The sequence below is a fragment of the Mirounga angustirostris genome, unplaced genomic scaffold, assembly GCF_029215605.1.
Source record: "Mirounga angustirostris isolate CCGP_5_RB_7025 unplaced genomic scaffold, mMirAng1.0.hap1 SCAF_16, whole genome shotgun sequence".
Lineage (NCBI taxonomy): Eukaryota > Metazoa > Chordata > Mammalia > Carnivora > Phocidae > Mirounga > Mirounga angustirostris.
Window position 1 is genome coordinate 244,014 of NW_026991724.1, and position 17,471 is coordinate 261,484.

Here is a 17,471-nt window from a genome sequence, read left to right on the forward strand (position 1 = left end):
CTATGGAAAACGTATTTCCTGACCTGTGCACTCACTAGGCATAGGGGGGTTACAAAAGGCATCCAGATCGGAATGGAAAAAGTAAAACTATTTGCAGAGGACATCATCTTGCATATTGAATACCCTAAGGAACCCACACTGAAAGATATTAGAGCTAATTAGCAAGTTTAGCAAGGTTGCAGGAAACAACCTCAATATGCAAAAGTCAGTGGTGTTTTTATACAATAACAACAATCTGAAAAGGAAGTTAAAATTTCATTTGGGGCACTTGGCTGGCTCCGTCCGAAGAGCCTGTGACTCTTGATCTCGGGGTCATGAGTTCGAGCCCCAACTTGGGTATAGAGATGATTTACATAAACCAAACTTAAAAAAAAATTTTTCATTTAAAAGAACATTGAGGGCGCCTGGGTGGCTCAGTTGGTTGGGCGACTGCCTTCGGCTCGGGTCATGATCCTGGAGTCCCTGGATCGAGTCCCGCATAGGGCTCCCTGCTCGGCAGGGAGTCTGCTTCTCCCTCTGACCCTCTCCCCTCTCATGTGCTCTCTCTCATTCTCTCTCAAATAAATAAAATCTTTAAAAAACAACAACATTGAAATTAATAAATTAGGAATAAAATAAAAGAAGTGCAAGACTTGTACACCAGAAACTATAAAACATAATTAAGAGAAATTAAGAGCTAAAGAAATAGACATTCCATGTTCATGGATTGGAACACTTAATATTGTTAGGATAGCAGTATCCCTGCCAAACTGATTTATGCATGCAGTATAATCTCCATCAGAATCTAACTCGGCTTTTTTACATACATTGACAAGCTGATTCTGATACTGAACTGGAGATGCAAGGGACCCTGAATAGCCCAAAATTCTTCAGAGAACAACATTGGGGGATTCACAGGTCCTGTTTTCCGAACTTATTACAGAGCTGGCCTAAGGGTAGACCTAGAGCAGTGGAATAGCATTTTTTTTTTTTTTAAGATTTTATTTATCTATTTATCTATTTATTTATTTTTAAGATTTTATTTATGTATTTGAGAGAGAGAATGAGAGAGAGCACATGAGGGGGGCGGTCAGAGGGAGAAGCAGACTCCCTGCCGAGCAGGGAGCCCAATGCGGGACTCGATCCCGGGACTCCAGGATCATGACCTGAGCCGAAGGCAGTCGCTTAACCAACTGAGCCACCCAGGCGCCCTAAAGATTTTATTTATTTGACAGAGAGAGACACAGTGAGAGGGAACACAGCAGGGGGAGTGGGAGAGGGAGAAGCAGCCTTCCCTCCAAGCAGGGAGCCCGACGTGGGGCTCGATCCCAGGACCCTGGGATCATGACCTGAGCCGAAGGCAGATGCTTAACGACTGAGCCACCCAGGCGCCCTAGAATAGCATTTCTAGTACAGATGTAAACCCTGAATATTTTTTTTAAAGATTTATTTATTTATTTTAGAGAGCGAGAGCATGAGCAGAAGGGGCAGAGGGAGATAGAGAGTCCCAAGCAGACTCCACGCTGAGCGCAGAGCCCGATGCGGGGCTCGACCTCAAGACCCTGAGATCATGACCTGAGCCAAAACCAAGAGTCAGATGCTCAACCCACTGAGCTACCCAGGCGCCCCTGTCAATTGATTTTTGACAAGGGTGCCAAGACCATTGAATGGAGGGGAAAATGGTCCATTCAACAAATGGTATTGGGACAACTGGACATGTACATGCAAAGAATGAGGTTGGACCCCTGCTTCACACCACACATAGCAACTAAGTCACAGTGCATCTAAGATCTCAGTGTAAGAGCTAAAGCCATAAAACCTCTAGAAGAAAACGTAGGGTTACGTCTGCATGAGCTTGGATTAGGCAATTGTTTCCTGGACAAGATGCCTAAAACTCATGCAACAGAAGAAAATGTAGAAGGAAAATTATGCTTCATCAAGTTTTAAAACTTGTGTGTGTGTCAACACTTAAGACCATGAAATGACCATGCACAGAATGGGAGACATTAATTGCAAATCACATATCTGATAATCTAGTATCTAGAGTAAAGAACTCTTGTAGCGCAACAATAAAAGCAAATAATTCAATTAAAAATGGACCAAGGATTTCAACAGACATTTGTCCAAAGAGGATACACATGAGGCCAAGCACAGGAAAAGGTCCCAGATGTCGTTAGTCCCCAGAACAGCGCAAGTCGCCAGGTGAGATCCCCTGCTTCTCTTTCCAGATCCAACCTCCCCAGGTTGTTCTGCATGGCTGATGCCCTTGATGACAGTCTGTCGCCTCAGGCTGCTACTGTTTTATTTGTTTCTGAATATTTTACCTTTTTTTTTTAAAAGATTTTATTTATTTGAGAGAGAGAGAGAGCACACGAGAGGGGGGAGGGTCAGAGGGAGAAGCAGGCTCCCCACTGAGCACGGAGCCCGATGTGGGACTTGATCCCAGGACTCTAGGATCATGACCTGAGCCGAAGGCAATCGCTCAGCCGACTGAGCCACCCAGGTGGCCCTGATTGTTTTACTCTTACTGAACTTTCTTTTTTCCCCGAGTAGTAGTAAGCTATTCCATATACGCTTTTTGAAAATGATTGCTTTTTTTTTTTTAAGATTTTGTTTATTTATTTGACAGAGAGAGACACAGCGAGAGAGGGAACATAAGCAGGGGGAGTGGGAGAGAGAGAGGCAGGCTTCCCACAGAGCAGGGAGCCTGATGCAGGGCTCGATCCCAGGACCCTGGGACCATGACCTGAGCCGAAGGCAGACACTCAATGACTGAACCACGCAGGTGTCCCATGAAAATGATTATTTTTTTTTTAAAGATTTTTTAAATTTATTTATTTGAGAGAGAATGAGAGAGAGCAAGCACATGAGAGGGGGGAGGGTCAGAGGGAGAAGCAGACTCCCTGCCGAGCAGGGACCCCAATGCGGGACTCGATCCAGGGACTCCAGGATCATGACCTGAGCCGAAGGCAGTCGCTTAACCAACTGAGCCACCCAGGCGCCCCGAAAATGATTATTTTTAATGTCAGTAGCAGCCAGGTCTTCTGGGTCAGCGGGCCCTGTCGTGACTTCTGGGGACGGCTCAGGTGGCTCCCAGCTGGTTCTCAGTGCCCAAGCTTCCTAGTGAAGTGCGTGTGGAAGAAAAGGGCCTGATACATATGGGACGATGGTGAGCCCAGGGTGAGCTGTGTGCTTTGTCCCTAGTCATGCTGACACGCAGGCCACGGTTGCGTGGCTCTTCAAGGACCTGTGCGTTCTGTGTGAGCAGATGGAAGCGTCCACTCAGCACACTGACATCGCCAGGGCTATGCTTTCTGGTAAGTTCACAACAGGGGCAGGTTCACAGGCAACGTTTAGGTCCGTGGGAATGCTTTCTGCTGCAAGAGTCTGTGGGAACAGGACAGCCCCACACCCCTAGCATGGGGATTTGGAATGGAACCATCTCTACCTGGACCTGCTGTGTGGGCCTGCTTACCCTTGAATGGTGTGCAGGCTTTGATAAAGTCAGTCTGTTGACCCATTGTGTTTGGGGCCCTACAGCTGGAGTGTTTAAAATATGCTGGTTATGACCTGCTGAATTAGTAGGCACATGCTACCCACATGGGGTTGGCGGGTAGCTTCCTCAGCATCCGAGCTCCCACTTTGGGGAAGTGAAAACCTCCAAAGCCATGTTGATTGGAGGTGCAGATTCAGGGCATTCACAGGAAGAAGTCAAGTCACAGGAATGTGTTACTTTCAGATCCCAGAAAAGGAGGGGTGCAGTGAGCTGGGGAAGCTCACAAGCGAGGGGGAGACAGCGGGCACCTGTTACTTGTAAGGTGGGTGGGCCTGAGGTCACTAACTTTTTGTGGGTTCAGTTCTAAGTGGTTATTTTAAAAGGTACCCAGGAAAAGCAAAGTAGGAACTCTGGCAAGTGTGCTGAGCTCCCGGCCTGATGTAAACGTCAGACTCGGGGTGAGCGCAGGGTTGCTGTGCTGGCCTGGGCAGCAGCTCAGCGTGGCTGTCCTCTTATCACACTTGTTTCTCTGGGCACCTTTCCCTTAGAGTGGGCCCTGTCCCTGGCTCGTCTCTGAGGCAGCAGATCCTGGCCGTTGCCAGTCATGTCTGAAGAATGAAATTTACAAATAAAAAATTAGATGAGAAGTGGAATGTTCCATACAGGTAGCATATGAGATTTTTTACATTGCAAAAGATGTGTTCCTTTTTCCTAAAACTTTCTTGGTGATGGATGTGAGCTCCTTATGAATTCCTAAGTCTAGACTCAAGAGAGTTTAAGTTTAAATTGAAGATGAGACAGAAAATCTTTATCTTTTCAGGAGGTGTAGGAGTCTATTTCCTGACTTGTTCCCCAGAATGTAATGCTTCCGGGTCCTTTTAGAACAGTCCTTACATTATTCGTTTAGGAGATTGGCTGGATAGACAATCCACGTGAAAACCTTAGATAATAGTTTTGTTTTTTTTTTTTAAGTGATCTTTACACCCAGCGTGGGGCTCAGACGTAACAACCCTGAGATCAAGAGTCACACGCTTAACCGACTGAGGCAGCAGGCGCCCCAGTTGCTACTTTGTTTTAAGAAAATATCCTTCCCATAAACTTGATTGATTATGAGTATTTCCCTTTAAAATACAGTGACAAGAAGCAAAGTCTGGTTCAGGAGGGGTTTTGGTTGGTTGGGCCAGTGAAGGCTCATGTGTGGGGTGCAGAGCAGGATGAACTGACGTGTTGCTGGGAAGCAGGGCCCCTGCATGATCCACAGCTGTTTGGAGACCACAGTGCATGTAAATACTTGGGTTTTGTGGTTTTCAGATTTTGTGCAGTTGTTTGTTTTGAGAGGATTTCAGAAAAACTCGGATCTGAGAAGTGTGGAGCCTGCACAGATGGCCCAGGTAAGAAGAAAAGTCAAATGGAGTGTCTGAAATTGGCCCGTGACGAAATTGGAAGCTCTTGGACCAGTGACCCCACATTCGTCTATAAGCTTTGATGGGACACTTGTTATTTTCCTGAGGTGCTCCCTGAGTACTATTATTCCCTGTGTCCAGCAGACGTGAGGGAATGGAACAAAGCAGGAATATCTCCTGCCATATTCTGGTTTCCAGAGTTCTTGAGGGTGAAAGCCTTCACCATGGCCCAGAATCGGAGAGCTTTTTACCTGTAGAACTCCTCTGTGCTGACCCCGTGAGCCGTGGGACGGTGGGGCCGTGGGAGGCCAGCAGGAGGCGGCCGGGACCCTGGGCCACGCTGAGAGAGGTCCTGGGGATCACGGCGGATCCTGGCAGAAAGTCTGCCTTTTCACTCTCTCGGGTCTCCCCACTGTCAGGGTATTGTGTGGAGACACTGTCTCATTTTCCTGTAGGGTGACTGCTAGCGTTGTTGGGCGGCACACAGAAGTGAGTAACTGTGCCCTGTGTTCTGCTTTGACAGCTCGCCATGGCCGTGCTTCAGAGGATGCTGATGTGTGAGTCGTCTGCTCCAAACCCCAGACTGCAACAGCTAGTTTGCTTATCAGGGATTCTCAAGGTTTCCTGCCTTTCATCTTCAAGTATTCGCCGGAACTTACCCTCTGCCGTTTCTCCTGGCTTTCAGTTCTTGGTGGCTTTGCGTTTACTGTCCAGAGCTGTAGTTAGGGAAGCATTTTACGGTCTCCGAGTTTTGATTGATTTAAAAGGCTTAGGTCTTTGGTACCGTTGGGATGCTTGGAGGACTTGTACCCTTGGAGGGCATGGGAGGCTGATGAGGTCTGTGACTTGGAAATTGGGGAGCTTTCCTTTCCCAAAGACTCATTACCTGGTTTGTCCAGTGATAGCTGGTCAGGGGTCTTCTTTTTAAAGATTTTACTATTTATTTGACACACAGAGAGAGACAGCTAGAGAGGGAACACAAGCAGGGGGAGTGGGAGAGGGAGAAGCAGACTCCCCGCTGAGCAGGGAGCCCGACGCGGGGCTCGATCCCAGGACCCTGGGATTATGACCTGAGCTGAAGGCAGATGCTCAACGACTGAGCCACCCAGGCGCCCCTGGGGATCATTTTTGATGGATTGTGAGGCTGAGCTGATGTGTTTTCTGTTCCCATTATCTGTTGTCAGTCGCTCTCGAGGCTTTGGCCACCGGGCTGCAGGATGAATCCCCAGCGTACAGGGCAGTGAAGAGCTGGTACGTCCTGGGGGCAGGCCTGCTGGGCATGCTTAGGGGGTGGTGCCTACTATCTTGAAGGTCCTAGGTGAAGTATCAGCAGCTGCGTCCTGCAGATGCTCTCTGCCACTGGGACAGTATCCTTTGAGGACACCTGCTGGAGAGCCCTAGGAGTCCTCTGGTCCGCTGCTCCTTCTGAAGATGAGGCAGGAGGCCGACTGGCCCTCTTCTGCATGAATCCTCTGTCGCCTGGGGGTCTGCACTCGTGTGAGCCCAGATTCCCACCCAGGGCACCCCTGGAATGACCTTCTCACGGTCTGGTCTGTCCTCCTGCCTGCACCGCATGCCCTCTCTTCCCCCTGAGCCTTCTCTCTGCTCGCCAAGGCTGGCTCTCACACTCACCCGTGCTCACGATTTTGCCACATCAGCTTTCTCTCTGCACGGCTCTGTGGAGGTACACGTTAGGACTGGTTGTTGGGGGGGTCGGGTTTGCTTCAGAGTAATGTGGGTGAGGCTGACCTGGAAGCTAGTTCTTTCCTGGAAATCCAGGAGAGTTTTCCAGCATTCCCAGGCCTTGCACATCCCTTCGATCTCTCATTGTTTTGCCGCCGACTGCCTGTATTCCAGTTGCTTTAGTGATCTTCACACGTGCTGTATAATTCAGTACTTCACTTAAACTGTATACAACATTGCTGTTCTCTAAATTTTATGCATTTTTATAACATGCCTGATTGGATTACTTGAACTGATGTCTGAGAGTCAGAGAATGACTATAGATGTATTTGTTTCTTTTTAAATTTCCTTTTTTTTTTTTTTTTTAAGATTGATCTACTAGAGAGAGGGAGCGGGGGGAGAGGGGCAGAGGGAGAGGGAGAGAGAGTCCCAAGCAGACTCCCTACTGAGCGCAGAGCCCGACTCGGGGCTCATTCTCATGACCCTGAGATCATGACCTGAGCTGAAACCAAGAGTCGGACGCCTAACTGACTAAGCCACCCAGGTGCCCCTTTTTAAGTTTCTTTCTTTTTTTTTTTTTTTTAAATTTTTAAAGATTTCATTTATTTGACAGAGAGAGACACAGCGAGAGAGGGGAACACAAGCAGGGGGAGTGGGAGAGGGAGAAGCAGGCCTCCTGCCGAGCAGGGAGCCCGATGCGGGGCTCGATCCCAGGACCCTGGAATCATGACCTGAGCCGAAGGCAGACGCTTAATGACTGAACCACCCAGGCGCCCTAAGTTTCTTAATTAGTTGCCAGTATTTCCAATAAAACCAGGCACTGCCCCCACCGCACCCTGGTCTGGATGGCCAGCCTTCCTGGCACATGGGGTTTGCATCCCGGGTCTGTCCCCCAGGAAGGCTAGCAGCGCCCATGGCCGCCCTTCCTGCCCGGTGTCTCCTCATGGCACGTGTGATGGAGGCTCTTCTCCCTGAGGAATTGGGTAGAGCTTCAGTGACTGACCCTGGTGCACTGAAGTGCCCCCAGGGCCCCGCTGTCAGGCAGCCCCAACACCCTTCATCCCTCCTGCCCCATCAGTGATGTCCTGCCCACTATCCTTAGTCCCTGCCCTGGCACGGGATGTCCTTGGCTTCAGGAACCATTGCTGCATCTCAGTGCCTGTGCATGCCAGGTGCTTTGGGCCAGCCTGGCTGTTGCCCTGCTGCTCCTGATCCCCATTTCACAGATGGACAGACTGAGGCTTTGTGAGGTTTGCACGTTGCTGTGGACTGACCCAGCCTTCTCTTTCCGCTTCCCTACTCCATGGGCAGCTCATTTCTTTTTTTTTTTTTTTTAAGATTTTTATTTATTTGACAGAGAGAGACACAGCGAGAGAGGGAACACAAGCGGGGGAGTGGGAGAGGGAGAAGCAGGCTCCCCGCCGAGCAGGGAGCCCGATGCGGGCTCGATCCCAGGACCCTTAGATCATGACCTGAGCTGAAGGCAGACGCTTAAGGACTGAGCCACCCAGGCGCCCCAGGGCAGCACCTTTCTTATGCGACTTGCCCTTCTTTGAATTTCCTCCCTCCCTCCCTCCCTCCTTCACTCCCTCCTTCCTTCCTTCCTTCCTTCCTTCCTTCCTTCCTTCCTTCCTCCCTCCCTCCCTCCCTCCCGTCCTCCCTCCCTCCCGTCCTCCCGTCCTCCCGTCCTCCCGTCCTCCCGTCCTTCCGTCCTTCCTTCCTTCCTTCCGTCCTTCCTTCAAGAGAGAGCTCAAGCTGGGAGGAGAGGGAGAAGTAGGCTCCCTGCTGAGCAGGGAGCCCGATGTGGTACTCGATCCCAGGACCCTGAGATCATGACCTGAGCTGAAGGCAGACGCTTAAGGACTGAGCCACCCAGGCGCCCCAGGGCAGCTCCTTTCTTATGCGACTTGCCCTTCTTTGAACTTCCTCCCTCCCTCCCTCCTTTACTCCCTCCTTCCTCCCTCCCTCCCTCCCTCCTTTACTCCCTCCTTCCTTCCTCCCTCCCTCCCTCCCTCCTTTACTCCCTCCTTCCTTCCTCCCTCCCTCCCTCCCTCCCTTCCTTCCTCTCTTCCTCCCTTCCTTCCTTCCTTCCGTCCTTCCTTCCAGAGAGAGCTCAAGCTGGGAGGAGAGGGAGAAGCAGGCTTCCTGCTGAGCAGGGAGCCCGATGTGGGACTCGATCCCAGGATCCTGAGATCAGGACCCGAGCCAAAGGCAGATGCTTCCCTGCCGGGGCCACCCAGCGCCGCTGGACTTTTCAAGTCTGTGGCACAGTGGCCTGGCTGAGCGGGGGCTTTAGCGTTATGGGAAGGGCCAGCCAGTGCACCCCCATGAACTGCGAGTTGGGGGCCTTGGGGCCATGCAACCTTGCTGGACAGTAGCCTTTGACAAACTTTGGGGATGTGCATGCGATGCTCTCGGCGCTGCTGGACCTGTTGATGCTGGGTTTTGCAGGTTTGGCGTGTTCTGTGGATGCACGTATGGCGCAGCGGTTTCAGCAGATGTGCCAAAGAGATTTTTCAGTCATACTCTGACTCAGGTGCTAACTCACAAGCCTGTGCTGAGAGGTGGGTTCCAGGATCCGGCTTGTTTGCCTCCCTCCCAGGAGCGTGGGCCCCAAATGTTAGTGCTCTGAGACAGCACGAGACTCGAGGACACGTTATCGTCAAATATCCTTTCGTTCGAAAGTTACACGTTCTCATAAAGAAAATTCAGAATTAACGAAGTATGGGAAGAACTGTCACCCATAGCATCATCAGAATAGAAATAACGTGAAACTTTTCTTGTGGTGTTTTCTCAATAGATTTTGAAAATCTAGTTATCAGACTGTGTTCCTAGATTCTGTTATAAGAAATCATCTATCATAAGCATTTTCTTACGCACAGTTGATCCTTGAATGATGTGGGGGTTAGGGACCCTGACACCCTGTGCAGGTGAAAATCTGCATGTAGCTTTTCGACTTTCCCAAATGTAGCTACTAACAGCCTTCTGGTAAGAAACCCTTGATTAACACGTATTTTGCACGTGACATATACTGTGTACTTACATTGAAGTAAGCTGGAGAAAAGAAAATGACATTCAGACACCATAAGGAAGAGAGTACATTGACAGAACTGTATTGTATTTATTAGGCAAAAACCGCATGTAAGTGGACCCACACATTTCAAATCTGTGTTGTTCAAGGGTCAGCTGTACTTACAGGTTCTTCTCAGAAGTGCTCGTTGCCATGTCACGTACCCACGAGTGTCCTTGGGTTGATGTCACCATCCATTCAGTGACGGTGTTTGCAAGACTTCACTGTTCCTTGGGGACTGAAACGAACACCATGCCCACCGAGCCTTCTCTGTGTGCAGCATTGTGTCCCTGGGCAGGGTCCTCACACAGCACGAGGGAAGCTTCGGGCACGTGCTGTGTCGCACTCTGTGAGGGGCTTGGGCAGGAGCTGGTGCCCCCTCCAGCCAGACACCCTTCCAGCAGCATCCTCGCTGATTGCTTACCCACCGTTAAAGTTGAAAAGCAGCAAAATTAAAATAGAATTGATGGATAAGAAAATACAGCAAATATGGTAAAGGGTTAGCAGCAGGGAACTGGGCCAAAGACACACTTGATAGCAGAAAACGGTTCACAAACAGAAATGTTTGCTAATAATCGAAAAAATGCAAATTGAAACAAGGTAGTTTTTTTGACACCGAAACAAAAGATAGCTTTTCATTATGACTGACTTGACGTTTTTGTCTGTTTTTATTCCTGAATGAAGTTTCTGATGCTGTTCAAATGCAGAGAGATTGGAGCTTCGCGAAGACCCACCCTTTGCTAACCAGCCTGTACCGCAGGGTGGGTGTCGGGCGGCATTCTGCCCTGTGCTCCCGCGCTGGGTGGCACTTGCCACGGGGCTCTGTGGCCCCCCGTCCACGGAGAGTAAGGCCGGCGGGCTCCGCAGACACAGCCGCTCCCGCCTAGACCATGGGGGGCCCAGAGAAGGAACTTACCACTTGGGCAGAACACCTTCTCCTTGAAACGAGAACCCTCCTGCCCACACTGGCCCTGAGGACAGAGGCAGAAGCGTCCCTGAAGTGGGTTGGGGGTGAGGATCCAGCTGCCCAATGAGCGGCTTGTTTTCGACAGCCAAGTTGGGGAACTTGTTTCAGCTCTTCGCGGTACTGCGTCCAGAGGAGTTGCTTGGCCACTTACAAGAAGTTCTGGAGACACGCGAGGTGAACTGGCAGCACGTGCTCTCCTGTGTGTCTACACTGGTGATCTGCTTACCTGAGGCGCAGCAGCTGGTTAAAGGTGCACTTGGGTGGGCACCCCGTGGCGCGTGCGTGCATGTCCTGCTATTTGTGGGTGAGCTTGCAGGCGGGGGTCGCTGCTCCTCTCACCGCCCAGATGGTGCCCTGTGTCTTCTCGTCTGTGCCTTCGTCCGCCTCCCGTCGTCGGCGTGGGGCTGCTCTGGGCGTTCGTGACCTAGCCTCCTAACTGGCGTGCCCTACCCCCAGCAGCTTGCACGCAGGTCCTCGTCTGCCAGCTCTGATGGGTTGTTCCCTCCTAGACTGGGTGGCCCAATTGCTGGCCCGTGCGTTCGAGAGCTGCAACCTGGACAGCATGGTCACCGCGTTCCTGGTGGTGCGTCAGGCTGCGCTGGAGGGCCCCTCTGTGTTCCCATCCTACTCAGACTGGTTCCAGGTGAGCTCCTCCCCCCCTCCCCCCTCCCCTCCATCCTAGGAACAAACGCCTTCCGTGGTCAGGTCTTTTCCTCTCGGCCTCCGCGCGGAGCCCCGTGCTGCCCTGTCCAGGGTTTGGCCCTCCCGTCGTTGCCCCGCGCCTGCCCGATGGGGTCTCTGGTCAGGGCGTGCCGTCAGGCTGTTGCTCCTGCACGATGTGGTGCGCCCAGAGGAGCGCTTCTCAGCTGCCCGGGGCCGCCTCTCTGTTGGCGCCACGTCCATGTTCTTGCCCCGTCTGTGTTGCTGTTCACAGACCTGCAGGGTCCCGCTTCTGAGGAGGCATCTTCCAGACGTCCTCTCTGAAGCTTGGGTGTGGAAAGCTGTCGTGTAAAAAGTTGTCTCTTTGTGGAGCTTTTGGGTTTTCCTGGCACTCTGTGGGTTCTGTAATTGTTGCTTCCTTGTGGGGAGCCCACCTTCCTCCAGTTTGGAGGGCGGCTGCACCGGTGGAAGCCTGACTTGGCCCAGCCTCTGCCGGCCTGGGCTGTTGGTAGACGGGTGGCCATGGTGTTTTCTTTACTTTTCCCGTCAGCCCTGTGTTCGCAGCAGTGGGCTGTCGGCCCAGGGGCACGTGCTGGATGTGCACAGGGCTCTGGCAGTGTCCACAGCCGGGGTACCCTGGGTGGTCATCAGAGCTGCCCTGTGTCCTGTGTCCGCATGTGGTCTCTGTCTGCCAGGAGCTGCGTCCAAGTGATTGGGGCCAACCAGGTGTCCCCCGGGCCTGGGATTTGCTGAGTTCCCAGGGCGACAGAAGGACAGGAATGCTCCTCAGGTGCTAGGTTGATGGCGGGGTGTTTTGGTTTTGTTTTTCCTTTTACCTTTTAAATCAACTTTGTTGAGATATAATTTATATAAAATGCACCCAATTTAAGTGAATGATTTGGTGACTTTGACGGATATTTATGTGTATGTTCAGTGTTTGAAGATCTCTTTTAATCTTTATTTTCAAGAATGTTAATGTAAATAGGCCAATGTAATGATTTTACATTTGAGCCCTTTGGGGTCATGAATTATGGTTCGTAGCTCATCACAGTGTACTTGTAATTTTTCTAATAAGAATAACTGTCTTTTTCCTGGAGTGACATTAAATGCTGTTGCAGCCCCAGATCTGGGGACGTGTCTGTTACTCTAGACACTGGACATAAATACTTCCCATAAACGGTCTCCCCTGGTGGCTCGTTTCTAGTCCTGTTTCCAGGGTGTCATTGAGCCTCACTCTTGACCCAGTGGATGTTGCCAAGAGTCACTAACCCTTCCATGTAGACAGATTAGAGGGAGGGAAATGGTGCCCCTTGTTCTTCGGTGGGAGCTGAATGGTGATGGGGGGCGGTCTTCTTTCCATCTGCTGGCTTTTTTTTTTTAGTTTTTGTTGTAATCACCCAGTGCTCATCACAAGTGTTCTCCTTCATCCCCCTTCTTACTGGACACCAGAGACAAGGGAAACAAAAGCAAAAATAAACTCTTGGGACTTCTTGGTGAGGTTTGTGTTAAATGTATAGATTGCTGGGGCGCTTGGGTGGCTCAGTCAGTTAAGTGTCTGACTTCAACTCAGGTCATGATCCTGGGGTCCTGGGATCGAGCCCCACGTCCGGCTCCCTGCTCAGTGGGGAGCCTGCTTCTCCCTCCCCCTCTGCTGTTCCCCCTGCTTGTGTTCTCTCTTTCTCTCTCACAGATAAATAAATAAAATCTTTTAAAAAAATGAAAAATAAATGTATAGATTGCTTTAATATAGACATTTTAACAGTGTGTTCTTCCACTCCATGACCATGGTATGTCTTTCCATTTATTTGTGTCCTCTTCGATTTCTGTCATCAGTGTTTATAGTTTTCAGAGTACAGGTCTTTCACCTCTTTGGTTAGGTTTATTCCTAGGTATCATAGTGTTTTTGGTGCAGTTGTAAATGTGGTTGTTTTCTTAATTTCTCTCTCTGCTGCATCATTATTAATGTATAGAAATGTAACAGATTTCTGGACATTGATTTTGTATCCTGTGACTTTACTGAATTCGTTTATCAGGTGTAGTAGTTTTTTGGTGGTCTTTTGGGTTTTCTATATATAGTATTGCATCATCTGCAGATAATGAAAGTTTGATTTCTTCCTTGCTGATTTGAATACCATTGATTTCTGTTTGTGGTCTGATTTCTATGCTGGGACTTCTGTCCTGTGTTGAATAAAAGTGGTGAGGGTGGACATCCTTGTCTTGTTCCTGACCTTAGGAGAAGAGACTCTCAGTTTCTCCCTTTTAGGATGATGTCAGCTATGGGTTTCTTACACACAGCCTTTGTATGTTGAGGAATGTTCCCTCTAAACCTACTTTGTTGAGGGTTTTTATCATGAAGGGATGCTGTACTTTGTAAAATGTTTTTTCTGCTTCTATTGAAATGATCATGTGATTCTTAACCTTTCATTGATGTGATGTGTCACATTAATTTGCGAATAGTGAACCACCCTTGTAGCCCCAGAATAAGTCCCACTTGACTGCGGTGAATGATTTTTTTTAATGCATTGTTGGATTCGGTTTGCTAGTATTTTGCTGAGGATTTTTGCATCCTTGTTCATCAGGACTATTGGCCTGTAGTTCTTCCTTAGTGGAGTTTTTCATCTAGTTTTGGTGTCAGGGTAATCCTGGCCTCATAGAACGAATTTGGAAGTTTTCTTCCCTCAGGTTTTTGGAATAGTTTGAGAAGAATAGGTATTAACTAGAAATGTTTGTTAGAATTCACCTGTGAAGCTGTCTGGCCTGGACTTGTGTTGGTGGGGAGTTTTGTTTTGTTTTAAAGATTTTATTTATTTATTTTTTAATCTTTATTTTTTTATTTTTTTAGAGATTTTATTTATTTGACAGAGACAGTGAGAGAGGGAACAGAAGCAGGGGGAGTGGGAGAGGGAGAAGCAGTCTTCCCACGGAGCAGGGAGCCTGATGCGGGGCTCGATCCCAGGACGCTGAGATCATGACCTGAGCTGAAGGCAGTCGCTTGACCAACTGAGCCACCCAGGCGCCCCCTTTTTTTTTTAAAGATTTTATTTATTTATTTGATAGAGCGAAAGAGCACAAGCAGGGGGAGCAGCAGAGGGAGAGGGAGAAGTAGGCCCCCTTCCAATCAGAGAGCCTGATGCGGGACTTGATCCCAGGACCCTGGGATCATGACCTGAGCTGAAGGCAGATGCTTAACCATCTGAGCCACCCAGGCGCCTGGTTGGGAGTTTTTTGATGACTGAATTTCTTTGCTGGGAATCGATCTGTTCAAGTTTTCTATTTTTTCCTGTTTCAGTTTTTGGAGATTATATGTTTCTAGGAATTTATCCATTTCTTCCAGGTTGTCCAATTTGTTGGCATATAGTTTTTCATAATAATGTCTTATAATTGTTTCTATTTCTGTGGTATTGGTTGTTATTTCTCCTCTCTAATTTGTGATTTTGTTTATTGGGGTCCTTTCTCTTTTTTTCTTGATAAGTCTGGCTAGAGATTTTTCATTTTTATTGCCTTTTTTTTTTTTTCCTAAGAACCAGCTCCTGATTTCATTGCTCTCTTCTTTTTTGTTTGTTTGTTTATTGTTTATTTCTGCTCTCATCTTTATTTCTTCCTTCGTTCTGTTGGTTTTAGGTTTTGTTTGTTGTTCCTTTTGTAGCTCCTTTAGGTGTAGGGTTAGGTTGTGTATTTGAGATTTTCCTTGCTTCTTGAAGGCCTGTGTTGCTATAAACTTCCCTCTTAGAACTGCTTTTCTGCATCCCAAAGGTTTTGGACTCTTGTGTGTTCATCTTCATTTGTTTCCATGTACTTTTTTTTCTTCTTCTTCTTTGACTTCTTGCTTGACCCACCCATTCATTTTTCGTAGCATGTTTAACTTCCATTTATTTGTGGTCTTCCCAGATTTTTTCTGGTGGTTGACTTCTAGTTTTATAGTATTGTGGAGTGTGTTCTGTCCGTCTTCAGGTCGAGTTCTGGGGCATTTGGGATGATTTGATTGTTACCTACTTGTGTTTGTGGGACGAGGCAAGCCTCGGGTCCTCCTGCTCTGCTGCCATCTTGCTCTCACCCAGTGGCTTCTTGTGCCTGCACCACCGTCCTATTCAGAGTTCTCTGGGCAGAGACTCCTTGCCGCCCTTCAGGGCCGATGCCCGTTGTAGGATCCCCAGGCACCCTCGGTTCCTGGAAGGGCCGGCTTTTCTCTTGCGGGCTGGGCACTTTCAGCGTCCCGAGGGGTGCTCTCTCGGCCCCCTCCCCTGCGGTGACCTTGTCTCCTCACAGAAGAGTCTGGGAGTTACCGTGGTTCAGAAGTGGCTTCATTGTGTAGAATGTGTTCATTTGTTGAGGAAAGAGCCCTTGTGAGGGCAGCTAATACATTGTGCTCCTCAGGGTCACAAAAAGATCGCACAGTTACTGTTTTCTAGAGGAAGATATTTTTAACTTCTGTTCTCAGTAAATTTTCAGCCCGTCTGCTCGGGCAGGCAGAGCCGGGCGTCACGGGATTACAGGAGCCCGGGTGGCCGTGTCTCCCTTCGGCTTCAGCCGCGGCGCGACGTACCCCCGCGCGGGTGGCGCCGCCCCTCGTGGAGCCGGCCGCTGGCCCTCACGCCCGCCTCTCCCCCCAGGCCTCCTTTGGGAGCACCAGGGGCTTCCACAGTGGCAGCAAGAAGACACTGGTCTTTCTCTTCAAGTTCCTGTCAGACCTCGTGCCCTTTGAGGCTCCCCGGTACATGCAGGTGAGCGGCGGCCCACGCACCCGGGCATCCCGCCGGCCTTGCCCCCTGCACGCCTTCCAGCGAGGGATGTCACTGTGCTCGCGTGTGTGCTGGGAAAATGCCCAGGAGCCGGCCCCTCGTCCGTCCCCGGGGGGTGGTTGGCGACAGCACGCGGCCCCTTGCGAGGCCGCCGGTCTGTGCCAGCTCAGCGGCATGTCAGTGCCCTCTCAGCGGGACGGCATTGTCATGTATGCTAGAGCCCCGTGTTGGCGTTTAAAGGGTCCGTCTTTGTTTTGTTTTGTTGGTAGCCTCAGGTTTTTATTTAAATTCCAGTTAGTTAACGTACACAATGATACAGTTTGTATTGAAGAACCAGACGGATATATTCCAAAGTGCCCGTGGCCATTACTTCCAGACGTGGAAGACATTACACCCTCTATAGAGTTTGCATTTTTAATAATAAATCTGTATGAATCTCATGGTTAAAAATGCCTTACTGCAAGCTTTCTTTTTTAATCAGGTAACTGCCCAGCATTCTTTGAGGGGTAGGGCAGTGGAAACTGATTCTTACTTCTTTTTGTAATTTGGATATTTGCATTACGTTCCAAAGAATACATGTGACCTAAGTGACAAAGAAGCATAGAGAATGTACCATCACCGAGCGAGGCTCAGGATGTACCCCCTGCCCTGAGAGCTTGACCCCTTGTCTCCCTGGGGCTGGGGCACCCCTGTGTTTGTGCAGCAGGGGAGAGATGGGGGCAGTGCCCGGCGGCGCTGGGTGAGGGGCCAGCTCTGTGCGAGGACCCGGCCACACGCTCTCCCTGGGCCGGGATTCTGTCTCTTCCACTCCGGCTTGAGCCCCCGGAGTCTTCGGCTCATCCCTGGAGTTTCCCACCTTTGGTGTAAGCTCAGGTGTCCACAGCGAGCTGTTGCGGCCCCAGAAAGCCACCCCCAGTTCGAGGACTGATGGGGCCCTGCTCTGCCATCTGCCCGCAGGTGCACATTCTCCACCCGCCGCTGGTGCCAAGCAAGTACCGCTCCCTCCTCATGGACTATGTCACGCTGGCCAAGACGCGCCTGGCTGACCTGAAGGCAAGTCGTGGCCTCCCTTCCCCTGCAGCTCCTCAGCCTCTCCCCGCAGAGACCAGTGCCTCATGGTCCCCACCATGTCCCCTATGCAGGTTTCTATGGAAAACATGGGCCTCTACGAGGATCTGTCTTCAGCCAGGGACATCACGGAGGTAACGTCACCTCCGTTTTGCTGCCCCCCTGTGGCCTCTGGCCTGTGCTCACCAGCACAGTCTGATTTCCTGGGACTCTGAGCTGAGCATTTGAGCCTGTTCCATCTGGTGTATCTGGAGGATGGGAGTTAAAGCAAGTTACCGTGTGCAGGACGGTCTTTTAGAGCTTCATTCATGTGGGTTTGCATTGAAGAGGAGGTCTTCAAAACGGGGTTGGAGGAAGATCCTGGGTTTCTAAGAAATGCAGGAAGAAGTGTTAACTGTATTTATGT

General features: G+C 50.0%; 1 protein-coding gene across 12 annotated transcripts in view; it reads left to right on the forward strand.

Annotated features, from left to right (window-relative positions):
- Positions 1 to 17,471, forward strand: part of FANCA (FA complementation group A) — a 59,530-nt gene that overhangs the window by 6,929 nt on the left and 35,130 nt on the right. For 9 of the 12 annotated variants that reach the window (XR_008507268.2, XR_010408309.1, XR_008507269.2 and 6 more), the window contains 11 exons: positions 3,184 to 3,296; positions 4,787 to 4,866; positions 5,402 to 5,435; positions 6,063 to 6,129; positions 9,013 to 9,125; positions 10,316 to 10,392; positions 10,707 to 10,848; positions 11,108 to 11,241; positions 15,869 to 15,979; positions 16,955 to 17,050; positions 17,140 to 17,199. Coding sequence is in view for 8 of the 12 variants with exons in the window: in XM_045890518.3 (XP_045746474.2) it covers positions 3,184 to 3,296; positions 4,787 to 4,866; positions 5,402 to 5,435; positions 6,063 to 6,129; positions 9,013 to 9,125; positions 10,316 to 10,392; positions 10,707 to 10,848; positions 11,108 to 11,241; positions 15,869 to 15,979; positions 16,955 to 17,050; positions 17,140 to 17,199 (1,027 nt within the window). In the remaining 4 variants the exon portion in view is untranslated. Of the gene's footprint in view, positions 1 to 3,183; positions 3,297 to 4,786; positions 4,867 to 5,401; positions 5,436 to 6,062; positions 6,130 to 9,012; positions 9,126 to 10,315; positions 10,393 to 10,706; positions 10,849 to 11,057; positions 11,242 to 15,868; positions 15,980 to 16,954; positions 17,051 to 17,139; positions 17,200 to 17,471 lie in introns of those variants that run through there. The other 3 variants (XM_064581891.1, XM_064581894.1, XR_008507270.2) reach the window with 3 other exon arrangements.